The sequence below is a fragment of the Leuciscus leuciscus genome (genome assembly GCF_965113295.1).
Source record: "Leuciscus leuciscus genome assembly, chromosome: 17".
Classification (NCBI taxonomy): domain Eukaryota; kingdom Metazoa; phylum Chordata; class Actinopteri; order Cypriniformes; family Leuciscidae; genus Leuciscus; species Leuciscus leuciscus.
The window spans coordinates 26,081,878-26,099,859 of NC_138741.1; the positions used below are offsets into that span (position 1 = coordinate 26,081,878).

General features: G+C 36.4%; 1 protein-coding gene across 2 annotated transcripts; it reads left to right on the plus strand.

Moving 5' to 3' along the window:
• Positions 1 to 630: 630 nt before the first annotated feature.
• Positions 631 to 17,085, plus strand: hnrnpua (heterogeneous nuclear ribonucleoprotein Ua). Of its 2 annotated transcripts, none has more exons than XM_082142324.1 (14): positions 631 to 1,188; positions 4,410 to 4,524; positions 5,566 to 5,639; positions 5,803 to 5,942; positions 6,029 to 6,128; positions 7,521 to 7,633; positions 8,863 to 9,126; positions 9,206 to 9,325; positions 9,696 to 9,824; positions 9,916 to 10,084; positions 12,044 to 12,313; positions 12,429 to 12,673; positions 13,638 to 13,733; positions 14,578 to 17,085. In XM_082142324.1, the coding sequence occupies exons 1-14, from the start codon at positions 765 to 767 to the stop codon at positions 14,626 to 14,628; spliced, it is 2,310 nt and encodes a 769-aa protein (XP_081998450.1). In that variant the 5' UTR covers positions 631 to 764; the 3' UTR covers positions 14,629 to 17,085. The 2 variants fall into 2 exon arrangements, with proteins under 2 accessions (XP_081998450.1, XP_081998451.1); XM_082142325.1 differs by having other exon boundaries at positions 13,641 to 13,733.
• Positions 17,086 to 17,982: the final 897 nt, after the last annotated feature.

Sequence of the window (17,982 nt, forward strand, 5' to 3'; positions counted from 1 at the left end):
AAATAATTTCCATTTGGCAGAGGCAATTACTCTAAAAAAAAAAAAAAAAGTATCAAGGACAAACTAAATAAAAAGAACAATAACAAAAAGTAATTGCTGATATTAATGCCGCGTGTTTTTCCAACCTTATACCCGTGAAAGTGCACTGGAACGGCAGTCAAACCCGTGACTTCCCACCCGTGAACTCGTACTAGATCGATGTAGGCCTACTCCCAGTTACGAGTTGGAAAAACACGGGTTACAGGCGGTTACAGGTTAGCTCGTGTGGCGTTGAATAATAAAATAATACTACAATAATTAATTAGTAATATTTAATATTATGTTACTATAAACCCTATATAAAACGGTCTATTTATTATTTGCCTTATCGGTACTATATTCACTTTTTTTTTTTTTAAACAAAATGTAATTTATTTATTTATGTGAAAAGTGACTGCAATTAACTGAATACTGATATTATATACTAATATTTACTACTTTTCTAATAATATTAGAATAATATTCTAATAATTTGCAGTTTATTCTATCATTCACAATAGCCCTATATAGTGATGTTTACGGTAACCTACTCCTCTATTGTGTGCATTACGGTACATTATATAAAGCTGAACTGGCCCCGTTCCGCTCCGACTGCTGCTGCCCATCAGACCGAGCGACCGGCCGCATCAAGCGTCTCTGGACAGTCCGCACATAACCTGCTCTTCCCCGTCATATTTCACACATTTGGGGTATAACGTCTGAAAATAAAGGATCGAGGCGGCAAGATGAGCGCAATGGACGTGAAGAAGCTGAAAGTGAACGAGCTGAAGGACGAGCTGAAGAAGAGGAGTCTGTCTGATAAAGGGCTAAAGGCTGAGCTGATGTCCCGGCTGCAGGCCGCTCTGGATCAGGAGGCGCTGTCCACCGACACCAACGGCTCTGAAGGACTCAGCTTCATGGGCGATCAAGACCTTGACGAAGATCTGGCTGGAGAGAGCATGGATGCTGATGAGGAGGATGAGGATGAGGATGGAGAGAACGCGGAGGCTGAGGAACAGCAGGATGATGACATGGAGGAGGAGGAGGAGGATGCCGGGGTAGAGATGGATAAATCAGATGAAGATGAAGATGTCCTACTCAAAGAAGATGATGAAGAAATTGAGAAATTTGATGAGGATGATGTGGCTCTCGACATGGGCCCTGGCGAGGGTGAGATTACACGATGAAGCTTGTGCAATTCATATTTTCATATGCATATTTGGGTTGTGTGATGCCAGGATAATTCATTCTGACAGCAGAGCGCATACAGGATTTTATGAGATGCTGCCACTGGTGTCCCATTTGTGTCCCTTTGACTTACTACTGACACTGAATACTAATATATTTAACTCCATTTAGTGTGTAATGCATAAGACAATATATATATATATATATATATTTTTTTTTTTTTTTTTTTTTTTTTTATCACTAAGTAATGTATTTTTATTTAAATACACTAATAATTTATTTAAATACACTCGACTTATATTTATGGTCAGTTATAATATTTCTAGTTTTTAATCATATAGATGAAAAGCTTGAACAATCAGATTAAATCAAATTAAACAATAGAATCTGCTGACTCAGAAGATACTAGTTCTGTTTTGTCAAGGTTTGCACAAAATATATATTTTTTCAGTTCAGCAGTAACTGATTCAAATAAAATCAAATGAAACGTTTAGGCATAAACAGGACCGTTTCCTAAGAATGACCTTTAATAGTGTCCGTCCGTTGGTCTTTATTGGTTGAGTAGTAGCTCTCGGGATCGGTGAGCTGTAACAGGATGCTGAAGTGGAGATATTGAAGGACAAAAGCTCCAGATGGAGTCTGTGCTTAATGATCTCGGTTCATTTGTTTTACACTGCCTGCCCTGGAGAAGTGAGGAGGAGGACCTCATTAATTTAGGACACTGTTATTCTTTGTCTTCATTTCACACATTGCTTCCTAACCCTGGTCCTGGACTGGAGTACACCCAGATCCAACAGTACACATTTTGGATGTCTCTCTTATCTTACACAGCCATTTCACATCTTGAAGTCTCTGTTAATGAGCTGATGAGTTGAATCAGGTGTGTTCGATTAGGGAGACATGAAAAATGTGCAAAATGTACTCTGTGTCCGAAATTGCCCCCTATACCCTCATTCACTATTCCCTAGATAATGTGTACTCGTTATTACGGTGCATCATGGGATTGAATGAGTGCACTCGATGACGTCCACTATGGTTTCGGACACCACTACAAATGGCTGTTCCCTTAAATAGTGCCCTATTTAAGGGTATGGAGGCGATTTCGGACACAGCCCAGGACGTTGAACTTGATTTCACCAAGTAAAACATGTTCCTGGATCTGTAAAGATCAACAACGTTTCACTCAACCAATCAGATTTGAGGAACAAGCTTACAGTTTATGTCAATTTTAGGCTTACAACCAAAGTTCGGTGCTTCTACATCAGTGTTATTCACCTATCATTTCCCTCTGATTTTAGGGATAACTTATGGGGAGGGTTAGGTTTAGGGGTAGGGATAGGGTTAGGACAAAATTTTCGGACAGGAATATTATTCCAGGGTCTATAAAATATGTTAATCCAGGAACATGTCTTTATTGTCTTACTCCGGGACAGGGTTGGGAACCACTGATTTAGCAAATCAGGGGTACTGTGGGGTTATGGCAGGGGTGCAAAATTGCAGACTTTGGCTTCAACACTAATTAAACCCACCTGATCCAGCTAATGAAGTCCTTCAGGCTTATTTGAAAACTACAGGTATGTGTGTTAAAGCAGGTTTGGAACTAAGGGTATGTTTACACGACAACGACTAAAAACTGAAAAGTTTTTTCTTTGAACAGATGAAAACATTATCAAAATGAACCCCTTTCACACGGAAACGCGAAAACGACAAAAAACGCTGTGTTATGCATGCCAGGCCAGTAGATGGCGATGTCACTTTGTAAAGAAAAGACTACGTGTTTCGGCACATATTGTAAGCATTCTTTTACAGGGCACTCGCGCCAAACTCCCATGCCTATAGACTAAACACATAATATGCATGCGCACAAATTTGCGTTTTTGTTGTTTACGCAGAGACAATAACGGTATCGTTTTCAAAAACTTGGACTTTGAAACCCGTTTTCAAAAGTTTGCGTTTTCAGGCCCCCAAAACGCCATTGTAGTGTAAATGAACGGCCAAAACGCATACAATTATTTCCTTTTTTTAATTTATTTTTTCAGTTGAAAACGGTGTCGTGTAAATGGCTCCTAAACTCTCCAGGGCTGTGGCATTCCAGGAACTGAGTTTACACCCCTGGCTTAGGGGTTTGTACTTAATGCTGCATTTACATGCTATCGGAATTATCATAAATACCAGTTTTCTAGTTAACAATGGACGTGCCATAAACTTTAAACATGGCGGAGGGGAGAACGGTTGCTGCTATGACTGATATTCTTTATCATTTTTTTTCCACAACAGCAACATTGCCTGGTCTTGTTGTTAAAGTAGTGCATATTTACATATATATGAATAATCATTTGAAGCATATTGTGTGTTTTATACACAGCGAAAGCCTTTATTTGATTGAAATTCCAGAATCGTCAGCAAGCTGACTATCTAGTTAGTGCTGTGAATGTTTATTTGGTGGTGAATGAATCGGATGCTAAATATCGTTTTATATCCGGATAAATAGGCAAGAATAAACCTGGTGTCCTCCATGATTCCCGTTCTTTCCGACAACAAAGCACGTGAATGCGACAAGCTCGTAATCACAACTTATGAAGTGGGAAGTAGGACATTTCCGATAGCATGTGAAGGCAGCATTAATAACTTTTGGGTTACCAAAAAAAGGGCATCTATGAGAGTCGTTCTTTTGTCAGTGGAATTTTTATAAAATACTAGTTGTCCTTTGCATCAAAAACAATGGATTTCTGAATGATCTATGGTTGTTTGCCCATTCCTGTTTTTCATTTTCTGTTTAATTTTTGTTTTGTCAAGCACAAGTTGCACACAGAAGGAAAGAAGTGCTTGTGTGTTTTGCCCATTAGTGTCAGCAAATATGCCTTCAAATTTTGCACACAATGTAACACTTTTCTTCCAGATGCATGCAATATGAATGAAAATGTGTGTTACTTAGCTCAAAATTGCACAGACTGCAGTTGTTTTGGCAACAACCTCCTGTCTTTACCCATTTAAGTACTGCGGTGTACCGCTATCGCTCCTTGACTTTAAACATGTGAACTTATAATTAAATACACCTTTCTCTTAAAATACTGGTCATTGCAACTCATGCATAACCGAAGTAACTATAAATCCTTCAGTAATTATTTGGACCATCATGTTACTTCATGATGGGTCCAGCAGGGAGGTACGCCTCCTTACATTTTATTGTTTTATTTCCAAAGGGGATGCGGACAAAGACAAGAATGATGAACAGAAGAATAAGAAGGGTGTAAAGAGACGCCGAGATGAACATGGAAGGGGCTACTTTGAATTTATTGAAGAAAGCAAATACAGCCGGTAAGAAATGTGCAGTCGGCCTCTGGTACTCCTGAGGTACCGCTGCACCTTAAAGATTTATGAGCAGTTTTGGCAGTAAAGAGCCAAATCTGACATGCTGTTCCTCATCAGTGCAAAGAAACACACATTTTTACTGACCATTTTGAAATTATTTTCAGCCTATAATAAGGGCATCTCTGTCACCTCAAGTGGGTTTTTTTTTTCTCCTTAGGAATCTTGTTTTTGTGTAGGTCAGAGCTTGGGCTGTTTAAAGAAATGAAAATATTCTATGGGTTATTGATGCATGTCCAGGAAATAAACTATTCATATCTATCTATTCATATTTTTGTATTCTGTATCGGATGTTATCTTTAGAAATGATCACTATAGTGATCGGATGTATAGTGTGTATTCATGTTTATGCCATTTAATTGAATTTATATGATGTGATGGTATTGTCTTTTTCAAGGAACTGTACGCAACCACTGTATATTATCAGTTATATATATATATATATTAGTGCTGTCAAATCGATGAATTGCGATAATCAAATCTAACATAAAAGTTTTTGTTTACATAATATATGTGTGTTTATCTATCTATATACTGTATATATAACAAATATATATATATTATATAAACAAAAACATTTATGTTAGATGTGATTAATTGCGATGAATCGATTTTTGACATCACTTATATATTCATTAAACAAAAAAATAAAAATCTTTTTTATTTTCAAAATATAAGTTCAAAGTTAAAGTGTTTTATCTGTTAAATATAGTCTGAGAAGATTTATTTCTTTATGTATGTGCAAACCCACCTTATTTGTGATCCCATTTTCTAAAAAACTACTAATGTTTGATTTAATGTTTAATGTTTATTTTCAAAAATTATTCTAACTGCATCCATGTGCTAAATTTAACAATTTATTAATTTAACTGCATTAACACATGTTTTATACTTGCAGATTATCTTGGAACATATTTAAAATCCAAAGGAAGTTCAATGGGATCTTAAAATGGCTCTGACTTTTATCGAATTTTATTGAATTTCCCTCAGGGCGAAGTCTCCCCAGCCCCCTCTGGAGGAAGAGGATGAAGAGTTTGATGACACGACTGTATGTTTGGACACCTGTAAGTATAAAGAGCTCATGAAAACTGCTCAAATACATACTGAATTTAATTCATTTAATTAAAAAATACTGAATATTTCATCGAGCAACATGCAGAATATATTTCTGTAAAGTGTAAATGTTTAGTGATACAAAGTCAGTTGTCCACCTCTTATTTTCCTCAGACAACTGTGACCTGCACTTCAAGGTGTCTCGGGATCGGTATAGCGCCTCCTCTCTCACCATGGAGAGCTTTGCCTACCTTTGGGCAGGGGGGCGAGCGTCTTATGGTGTGGCAAAGGGCAAGGCTTGCTTTGAAATGAAGGTGAGAACACTGTCTTAACCTCATGTTTACTATTTATAGGTGTCCTTTCATGACCTTAGCCTTACTTTTGCATGTCTTTGCACCAGATTATCGAGAAGATACCTGTAAAACACATTTCCAGTAAAGGAACTGAGATTCATGATGTCCTGGTGGGTTGGTCACTGGCAAACAGCTCTCTTCTGCTAGGTGAGGGTCTTTGTGTTGACTTCTTACATTGAATATATTATAGTTGAACTATTAAATTCATGATGTAGTTTGAGTGTCCCTTTACCCAGAGTGCGAATTACCCCACTATAATTGGGGGGTACTGCTCCTTCACTTCTTCTATGACCATCATGGTCCACTACCATATCAATCCCCACCGTGATCGCCAAGTGCAACATGTGTTGTGCAACACACATACAAGGACTAAACATGCAACAAACTGATAATCAGTAGGCTACAGAATATCTCATTGTTATATATCCAAAAGAGAACAGTTTTGATCAACTCCCAAAAGTTCGAAGTTAAGTGCACTGAAATACCATTCTAATTACTAGTAAAAGTAATACCTTTACAAGATGCCTATTGCCTATTTCAGGGTTTTTCCAGGCTCAAAATGAGGCGGAGGTCCACCACATTTTTTTGTTGGTGGAGCTTGGTATCTCTAGGGGGAAAATCTCTAGATTTAGACTCTAGAATCTCTAGAATTTTTTTTACATTTTAAAGATAAATTCATTAATCTGGTGCACTTTGAGTCACCCGAATCCACTATTAAAAATAAATAATCCACCCGCAAACCGCCTATATTTAGATATCTGCATCTGATCATCACATTACAATTATTCAAATTCTTAGTGTTAAGCATGATAATATGGTAACATCACACTGAAGTAGGCTGATTTAAAATGAACATTTATTTAAAATAAAAGTTCTTCTTTTGGCAAAATTACATTTCCTTAATAGCCTAAACAGAGGCTTTACTCCCTTCAAGCTTAAATTGTCAATGTTTCATTACATCACTGTTTGAAAACACTCAGAATAATTTGTTGTACCTTTATAAAGGGCATTTTCCCCTAATTTTATTAAATGTATGCTCCATCTTTCATTTCAAATTCTTAAATTTGATAAATATATTCAATTAAAATAATTAGACACTAGGCTGTTACCAATAAAATTAAATTGAAAAATTATAACTGTATTAAATTAGATTATTTTAAATATTTTTGAATATACAAATAAGGAATGTTGAAAAGAATGATACTTTATGAAACTAGCGTTTTGTCATTCAACGTTGACACTTGCTTGAGAAGTTGAAGTCGTTCTCTATCTCCATTGCTTCTAGCCACGGTGGTTAAAAATGGTACGGTCCACAATAGGGGTGTCTGAAATCGCATTACATTAAAATGTTCCTACAGTGAAAATAGGAGTTGACTTATATTGTAACTGTAATTATATTTTTTCACAATATCAGAAAAATTATCTGACCCCCCCCCAAAACTGATATTTCTGTCCCGTTGGGGGGGTATCGTTGGGGGGTATAGTACCCCCCAGTACCCCCTGTAATTCGAACTATGCCTTTACCTTACATATTCACAGGGGAGGAAGCCCACTCATACGCCTTTTCAACTAAGGCCAAGAAAACCAGCAACGGTGTGACAGAGGACTTTGGGGAGGCATTTGATGAGAACGATGTTGTCGGATGCTTTATTGTAAGTATCCATTTGCTCATCCAGAATGAGTGTTTAATCAGTGTGCAATTACTACTCTTGACCACTAAGTGACACTGTGTATTCATACACTACTGAACCCCGTGAACCGGAAGTAGCAATTGATTTTTCTTCAGTGTTGTGACGTATTTCCAAGTGAAACTAAATATTGAATGGAGGGCAGAGTTTTACTTTAGGACACCCCCTCTCCATCCCTCACTTACAGCAGACTGATGGTTGGAGGCGAGTGGTTAAGTATATCTTATCCAAGCCATCAAACTGATGTCATCGGAGAAGGAAGCCATTCCAATACGGAAGCAAATTTTTTAGATTTTGATTAAAGATTACCACAACAATTATGTTTTTTTCTGCGTATTAATTTGCATGGATTAATGGTTCACCACAAGACTAGTAATGTGCGCCAACAAAGTAAATAGGGTCAATTTTGATTTCATGAGGACTTTAAGAGTTTGGGATCAGTTTGAATATATCTTTTTTTAATTAATGCTTTTTTTTCCGGCATGGATGCATTAAAAATAATTAAAAGTAACAGTGAAGGTTTCTATTTCAAATAAATGCTGTTCTTTTTAACTTTCGATTGATCAAAGAATTCTGAAAAACATTCATCACAGTTTCCACACACAAAAAATTAAGAAGCTGTGGTAGATTTTTCCCTAAACCTAACTATCTGGTGTGTCTCCAAATCGACACCCAATTGATCTTATTACCTGAGGTGTCTCCAAATCGACACCCAAATCCTTAAACTGGGGCGTCTACTAATCGACACCCAATACCTTTATACTCTAGCTCTTGCGTCTTCAGTCGACAACTGGCCGAGTTTTACTCTTAACTAACTTACTTCCCTAAACTAGGTTCCTTCCTAAACTAGCTTCCTTCAAGAAAAACAAATGTTAGTTGATTAATTAAAATCCATCACAAAGCACAACTGTATTCAACATTGATAATAATAATAAATGTTTCTTGAGCAGCAAATCAGCATATTAGAATGATTTCTGAAAGATCATGTGACACTGAAGACTGGAGTAATGATGCTGAAAATTAATTATAGCATAATAGAATGATTTCTGAATATATATATATATATGTATATATTCCAATTTAAAAAAAATTGTTCTCAAGATTTTGAAATAAAAAGTTCAGCAAGTGTGGGTGTGTTGTGTCTGATTAGTTTTGGCCATAATATATAATGATTGCTTGTGTTTATTTGGCAGAATTTTGATGGGGAAGAAGTGGAAATGTCCTTCTCCAAGAATGGACAGGATCTGGGAACAGCTTTCAAAGTCAGTAAGGATGAGTTTGAGGAGAAGCCGCTCTTCCCTCACATCCTCTGCCACAACTGTGCGGTTGAGTTCAACTTCGGCCAGCGTGAAACCCCATACTTCCCTCTACCTGACGGCTTTACCCTCCTGCAGCAGATCCCTGTTTGCGATCGCATCAGAGGACCAAAGGGGCCTGAGACCAAAGAAGACTGTGAGGTTGGTTTCTTAGCCATTACATTTTTCTTCTATAACATCATTAAAATTCATCATGGAAATCTGCTGTAAATCTTCACAGGTCATTGTCATGGTCGGACTGCCTGGATCTGGAAAAACTGAATGGGTAACAAAGCATACAGAAGCCAACCCTGGAAAATACAACATTCTTGGGACAAACACCATCATAGAGAAGATGATGGTGAGTTTTGATTTTGTTAACATAATAAGATTCCATAGTTAACTACACTAGTAAACATGAACGAATAATGAACAATACTTCTACATCATTTGTTCATCTTAGTGAATGTTAATTTTAACATTCACTGATACATTTTTAAAATCAAAAGTTGTTTTTACATAAACAATAAACAATAAAGAATTATTGTTTGTTCATTAACTAACATAAAGATTAATAAATACAGTAAAAATATATTGCTCATTGTTAGTTCATGTTAACTAATGCATTAACTAATGTTGATGAATGGGACCTTATTGTAAAGTGTTATCAAGATTTGTTTTTTAGATATTATTAACAGCATAATTGATGTTATTTTGATGTTGAAATTCAGATTTCCAGTTTGAAACGACAGCTGAAAGATGTCACAAAGCTCTCAGCGATATCTCAGCGTGCTCCTCTCTTCCTCGGAAAATTCATCGAGATCGCTGCACGTAAAAAACGCAACTACATTCTTGACCAGGTGACGTGGAGTTTACAGATACGTCACAAATAATCAAAATGATTATTATATCATCTGCTGAAAATACGAAATCTTAAATGTCTCCATTTAGACTAACGTGTCGGCACCAGCCCAAAGAAGGAAAATGTGCCTGTTTGCCGGGTTCCAGCGTAAAGCTGTGGTAGTCTGTCCAACAGATGAGGAATATATACAGAGGACTCAGAAAAAGGCAGAAACAGATGGCAAAGATGTACCTGAACACGCAGTCCTAAAAATGAAGGGTAAGATCCTTTTCTCAAGCCATTGTTGATCTAAGATAATCTTATATTTTGTATAAGCTTTTATTTTCATATTTGTATTTAAATTTCAGTTTAAGTTTGTCAATTTTATTATTTGATTTGTTTTTCATATAAAAACGAACTTTATGCCACTCCAGCCAATTGCCGGTGACTTAAGAAAATTTACCGGCTATAGATTTTTTTTTTTACCAGCCATGAGTCATAAGTCATAGCTATATTTTGCACAGGTGTTTAATTTGCTTTTATGTATGTATTCATTTACTCTGGACCATTAAGAACTTTTTTTTAAACTTTTTTTTCATTTGAATTTTTACTTTTTTACTTGTTTTTAATTGTTGTTGTTTTTAATTGTTGCCATTTCCTCATTTTTACTGTCTTAAGTTGAATGATTTGTGATATGCGCCCCCTTTGTTTTCCATATGTGTGTATGAGGACTGCAAACAAAATCTACCTTCGGGTACAAATAAAGTAACTTGAACTTGAACTTGAATGAAAAGCAGATTAATCCTTCATAAAGTTACAAAAGTTATTCAGTCACGAGCAATGAGTTATTGTTCTTTGTCTTTTGTTGTTTGATTAACATTAAAAACACAGACATCCGCAGGAATATTAGGCTGCAATTTCTCATTTTGAGCTAATGCACGGATCCAATATACTGATACACATGCGTTTCTTTCTCAACTGCATTTGTTCACTTAAGATAAAACTGACTAAACTGATAAAAAGGATACTTAACAAGACAGGCATTTTGACATAATTTTGTTTGAACGTGTCTGTTCAAGAGCAAGAAGGCGTGAAAGAGAGCTCAATTCAGTTTTTGAGTGCTGAGAAGCGGATTTCTAGGCATACGCTTCGTATGTGATTAACACATTGAGTTCCCTTTTCCATCTTCTTGAGCACTGGCCCGTCAACTGTCCTTTGTTTATTGCAGAGTAATATTGCAGAATATAGAGTAGGGCTGGGTATCGTTACAAAAAATTTGATACTGATACCTTGGCTTCGATACCAGTTCCTGAAAAATACTTTTTTTTTTTTTTTTTTAAAGTTTGTTGACTTTTTTACAGACTCAATGACTCAATGAATATAGGCCACTGGGAAATGCACCTTTAATCTGGATTACATAACCAGAGAGAAAATTTGTTTTCAATTCAGATTGGTTAGTTTAAAAGTAGACATTTCAAACTTTCTATATGCCTTCTCATGTCTGTGAGGCAAGTAACCTATACGCAGAGTTTCGTTTCATTTGTGACGTGCCCAGTTCTTCTTGCAGTCGACGACGAGCAACTTTCTGCTCATGCACTGTCAAGTGCTTCATTCGATTTATTGTGTTGCCGGTCTTGGTTGCAATTATCTTGTCGCAAATATTGCATTGCGCGCTGTTGGATCTTACACACTATAGCCTCATGTGTGAGCCACATCTCTGGGCGTAAACTAGTGTTTTTCCTTGATGCCTCGCCACAGCCAATCACCAGCACTTGATTCCCTTAGGTATCGAAATTTGGTACCGAACAACAATCATTTTTTTTATACTTAATGGTATCGAGGCAATTCGGTCGGTGCCAAAAAAGCATCGAACTTGATACCCTGCCTTATGTACGAGTAGTGATTTAGCATTAAACATTATGTTACTTGCGGCTAATTCATTAGAATGAAATTAGATCATGTGATCAAACATAATGGTTATAAAACTTTATTACCTCATCCATGAACATGATTTATGAGTCCCGTCGGATTGATTTCCATCAGCAGTGGAGGTGAAGACGACAACTCCCATCATTCCACGCTCCTTCACTGCATCATCAAGCTACGCCTTTGTTATTGTTTTGAATATGCGACCTCTAACGGTGAAATGTATATACTGTGCCTTTAACAGTAACAACACTGTTGTGCAACTGACAAAACTCACAAGATGAAACACTATAACACTATAATCTTTTCCAGGAATATACACGCTGCCTGTGGAAGGTGAGTGCTTCACCGAAGTGGTTTATGTCGAGCTGCAGAAGGAAGAAGCGTCCAAACTTCTTGAACAGTACAAGGAGGAGAGCAAAAATGCCCTTCCTCCTGAGAAGAAACCCAATCAGGGAGGTGTACAGCTTAAGAGGGGAGGCATCCGAGGACGAGGAGGCAAAAATCTGTTCAACCGTGGTGGAGGACAGGGTCAGAGGGGAGGACGAGGAGGCTTTCAACACCGAGGCAACTTTAGGGGTGGTACGCCATTTCAGTTGTGCTAAATGTATACGTATTTGTATAGAAGAACTTTAAAGACACCATGAAGCAGCACCTCCATAATGTTTTTTTATTTATGTTTTTTATTGTTTGACAGTGCCTGGACCGCGTGGGGGGTTCAGCAGACCACCGAGAGGCTTCCTTCCTCCCCCTGCTTTCAGAGGAGGTTTCAACCGGGGTGGTTTTAACCGCGGTGGTGGTGGTGGGATGCCTAACAGGGGCGGTGCCCCCAGGCCAGGACATGGGCGTGGCAATATGGTTAACATGGGCAACAGGGGAGGAGCCATGCACAGGGGCAACATGGGACGAGGGGGAGGGGCCAATCGAGGAAACTTCAATCAGGTGAGAAATCTTTGATGATGTAGATCATTTTTTGTTGTAAATTAAAATGTAGTTGTTGTTGTTGCAGCCTGAACAACTTGAATCTGTATGCCTGTAAAATAGGCAGCTAATGAATGAAAAGTTGGTCAGTTTAAAACTAAAGCCGCTTTTCCACTGTCGGGACGAATTATTCTGAGAATGGTAAGGAAGTGTTCCAGTTGTGTTTCCACTTAAGCCTGGTATGGCACGGCACGATTACAAACTGTTCTTGACCTGGAATTCTTGGCACTTCAACCTTACAAAAACCTCAGAAGCTTACAATGATTTCAGTCAATATTAGGGAGTTACCATGCTTTTCACTTTAGAATACTAATGCAAATAATTAGTCATTCCTTCTAAAGGATTTGATAATACCTGAGTCATTACTAGTGGGGTATCATGACCTTCATTTTTGAATTAATTACACATTTTGCATTATTCACTTATTCACCTGTGAATAGTAGTTATTCTACCTCCTCTGGGACGTATGAAAATAATAGTAGTTACTGATTAGTGAACTACCTCATTCAACTGATCGCTATTACTTAGTCTTTTATTTATTTCGAGTTTCTTGTTAGTAAAACGTGGTTACTAGGATGTATTAATCATTTGCTCTTGTGTAGTTATTCATTAACGATGAAACAATATTCTAAAGTTTTACCGAAATATCTGATCATCCTCCATAGCACGGTCGCTATTTACATCTCATATTGTCTGTAAACTTTTGCATTACCTGGGCACTGACTGATGCATTTGTAGTTTACATTCCAATGAGCTCCGTTATCAGCCCCACAGTGGAAAATGAAACCATAACAGTACCGACTGGGCCAGATCGGCACAGAATGGAACAGTTAAGCAAAGAGAACGGTTTGGCCCGATGGTGGAAAAGCGGCTTAAGATGCCACCCCAATGTGAACCACAAATCACAAATCTGCTGTTTTCACAGAAGTTCAGGGGTCGTGGAGGAAATAATCGAGGTTTTAAAAATGGCAACTTTAGCATGAACAAAGCACAAGCTTTCAACCAGAGCTGGCAACAAGGGGTGAGTTACTTGAAAAATATGTTATATTAATAAAAAAAATAAAACAAGAAATGGTGTCTTGCATAAAGAAAATCAAGCCCTTTTCAGACCATTATTATCAAAGATTATTATTTTTTTTTTATTAGTTTTTGTTTCGTTTAGAGGGATAGTTCACCCAAAAATGAAAATTCTGTCATTAATTACTCACACACTCATGTCGTTCCAATAATAATTCACATATAAACACTGATCAGCGAACATAAACAGAAGCTCAACCGAACCTGCGAGAACAAACCTCTTGTGGAAGCTCAGACGTGTTGCGTAACATGAGAATGAATATGTGAATAAAAGCCTTAATTCAAGTTGTTCATCATATAAAGAGATCGTGTCTCTTCAGAAAATTTTGACTAAACTGCTCGATTCATATGGATTCGTTTTACGATCTCTTTATGAACTTTTTTAAGCGTCAAAGTGGTAGTTCCATAGCTGTAAATGGAGGGACAGAAATCTTTCTTATTTCATCAAAAAGATCTTCATTTGTGTTCTGAAGATGAATGAAAGTCTTACGGGATTGGAGCGACATGAGTGTGTGAGTAATTAATGACAGAATTTTCATTTTTGGGTGAACTATCCCTTTATTTCCAATGGTTATTCTAATTAGATCCCTGTATTACAGTAAAAAAAAAAAAACGTAAAAAATTAAATAATAAATAAATATGTATGTATACGTAAATAATATATTATGTACTGTACATTTTATAAGTAATATGTCATGAAAATAATGTAAAATGTGCAAAATTATCAGTGGTCCTAAAACTATATTCAGGCTTCCTTCTTTAATTCCTTTTTTCTTTGTCTTCATCAGTTCTGGAATCAGAAGCCATGGAGTCAACAATACCATCCTGGATATTACTGAATAATCGCTGTGATGGACTGATATCACATAAAAGCTTTAACTTCAGAAGTCATTGATCTAATGTCCTTTTGTTTTTGTACAGATTTGAATAGGACATTGAGGAGAAATGACTCTGGAGCTTTCAGAGCTTCACAGGTTACTGTTACAGTCTTTTTTCTTTATTTATTTTTCAACTAATACTTAGTGTTTGTCTTTGACCGCAGGTTCGTATGACAACGTGGTTCAATTCAGGAAACTCAGTATAACTTCAGGGTGGGATGTTTGTCTTTTAACAGCTTTCAGGGCTTTACTTTTAATTAGTCTTGTGTGAATCTTTGTGTAGCAGTAAAGCTGTGTGAGATAAGAATACTGTTGTCGAGGCACTTTGCAGTCATATGAAGAATCTTTGTCCTGCTGCAACAATATTTTTTGAGTAAAAAGAACATGAAACATTTAAAGGCACACTATGCAAGATTTGTACCTTAATATAACAGCTTCGAAATCATTTTGATGGTAAACGAACTCGTAGTAGGGCGAATCATCCCGATAGCAAAGCAGGGGGGGGACACCGCTGGCAAAACCAGCAATGCAAGTTTGAGAGGTGGCGCCCCGACAAATCTCTCGTGAATCACGACTTGCTTTACGGCACGACGTCACATATATCAACAACATATGAAGCAGCCTCTATGGAAGATACTAGCACACATTTCAGACGTGAATCATGGCAGAGTCGATGAAGAAAACGAAGAAAGCGCGGTCAGAACGAGTGGTATTTACGACAGTAACGTTAAATACAAATACTCCACAGCGACACTAGGGGTCGCGTTTTGGGAAAAACGGAAACTGCATAGTGTGCCTTTAATGTATAAACTAAGATACCGAAATTTGGAGGAAGACTTGTCTGGACAGTTTTTTCAGACTGTGTATTAAGAAAAGGGAACGAAATAATTGGACATTTCAACTGTGTTTTTGAATAATCGCTTTATTGGATTATATTGCTTTGTGACACTTTATTAGATTACATTTTGAAAAGTCTTGATTTTAAAAGCAGTCTGCCGTCTGTACATAAATTAATTAGGTGCTAAAGAGTCTGTACCTCTAATTCAAATTCTGTCCAGTGTAGAAAAGCAATGCCTGTTGTCTTATCATGTACTTGTTGTCATTTGAACCATACCACAGTCTATTTATAAATGTGTGGGGTTTTTTTAATCAATGGTTTCAATGTGTTTGGGGACAAGGCAAGCAAAGCTGCAAAAAGGCCATCAGATTTTGAACATTTAACTTTTTTCTCTGTCAGGAGCAATAAACAGCATTTTCGTTTCTTTGCCTCTAAAAAAGTGAAAGTAGAATAGATGATTTTTATTATTGTGGGATCATGATATTATTTATTTGTAGTTTATTTAAGAGATTTTTTTTCCCAGCTGTATTTTTACAAATGTAATTTATTTTTATTATTTTACTGTGAAATGTGGCTTACTGCTCTTTTAAGATTTGAATCTAAGTTAAGTGTCATAATATATTTTGGTCTTTTTGTAAATTAGTTTACTTTTTAAAATTGCACATGGTTTACAAATCAGTTGCAATCTTCTTTAATATAACCTTAGATGTGACCACAATTTTGTAGACCTGTAAACATTTGTAGTTGGCTTCAAAATTATAGTAATTAAATAACACTACTCGAATATTGGACTGCATCCTCTTACTCCATGAAACAGTGATTATACATTTATTTTATAATAGTTCTCTCTGTATTAAAGCTTTCAAAGGATGTCAGGGTGCCATTGTGGACTGTTAACAATAGACTGATTTTCTAAGGCTTTAATGGAAAAAATGTGTAATTATTGTAACCGCAAAAAAAAAGCAAACATCCACGCAGACATACTTGAAGGTTTCTTTCTCATCTGTAATTCCCACAGCAGAGATGTTGTTGCATAACTATGAAATATTAGCAATAGGATGATTCGTTATTCTTTCGTGACTGAAATATGCATATAGAAACTTTTTTTTTTTTTTTTACTGCTGTAGATAATCTCACATCAGTGTCGTTAAGATCTCCATTGTCCCAGACTTCTGATGCAAATGACTAATATGTTTTTAGATAATTGTTGGCTGAAAAATACGGCAGATATTAGGAACATTATAATTTGATTACTTTAAAAGTATTACTGTTTTGTACTGGGAAATTAATAATGGCATGTGATGTAGGACATAAAGAAAAAAAAAATGAAGGTGACTTGTTTTGATGTTGTATTTGTTCATGTTTAAGGTATTTGGTCAGGTAAAAAAATATATAGTATTGAGATTCTAACACTTTGTAATATACACCTTTTTCCTTCTTTCTTTTTATACCTTGCTATGTTTTGTATTTTATCTTTAATCAAGAAGAAAAATATCATAAAGATGAAATGAGTAACTTATTCCATGCATTCTTTTTGAAATAGATTGTTTTTAAATGATAATAAAGTTTGAAGATAATAACTGGCTTACATCTATCTATTTATCTATCTCTATCTATCTATCTATTTATCTATCTCTATCTATCTATCTATCTATCTATCTATCTATCTATCTATCTATCTGTGTATCTATCTATCATCTGTCTATATCATCTATCTATCTATCTATATATCTGTCTGTCTATCTATCTATCTATCTATCTATCTATCTATCTATCTATCTATCTATCTATCTATCTATCTATCATCTGTATGTGTATCTATCTATCATCTGTCTATATCATCTATCTGTTTATCTATCTATATATCTATCTGTCTGTCTGTCTGTCTGTCTGTCTGTCTACTCAATTTAACAACTGACACATTAAGCACTGAGTGTTGCAATACACTTAAGCCAACGGAGGACTAGAATTTCAGGCACAACTTATCCTACAGGCATATTCATGCAGAAATGTAACACTCAAGTTAGTCTGTGAATATTTAACTCTGTTTATGTATAGCTCTGCCACATGAATGAGATGTAGTTACACTGAAACCAGAGACATTCGTGCCAGGCTGTTTGCTGAGTCAAGCACAACCCCTTTCAGGACAAGTATCACATTGCATGCCTGTTTGTAAAATATGCTACCACAATAAATTAAAATAAATACATTAAGTCTTTAAATACTTGATATGTATTTAATATAGTGGTCAGTAATCAATTAGAAGTTAAACTTTTATTTTGAAACAAAACGATCGGAAATGACTCGCTACATTTAGTTCTTCACTAGAGCCAGTGGGAAGGTAAATCATGGCGGCAAATACACGAATGTGCTTCCTCCAGGGGGCGCACGGCGGCTCAAACTGTCCAAATCCCTATTAAACCCTATTCAGTTCTCTGGACGTTTTTAACCTCATTGGAAAAATTGTACACAATATA

Coding starts and splice junctions, on each gene's coding strand:
- hnrnpua (XM_082142324.1), top strand. CDS start 765: ATGAGCGCAATGGACGTGAAGAAGCTGAAAGTGAACGAGCTGAAGGAC. Junction 5,640..5,802: donor GACTGTATGTTTGGACACCT/GTAAGTATAAAG, acceptor TATTTTCCTCAG/ACAACTGTGACCTGCACTTC. Junction 9,326..9,695: donor CCATCATAGAGAAGATGATG/GTGAGTTTTGAT, acceptor GTTGAAATTCAG/ATTTCCAGTTTGAAACGACA.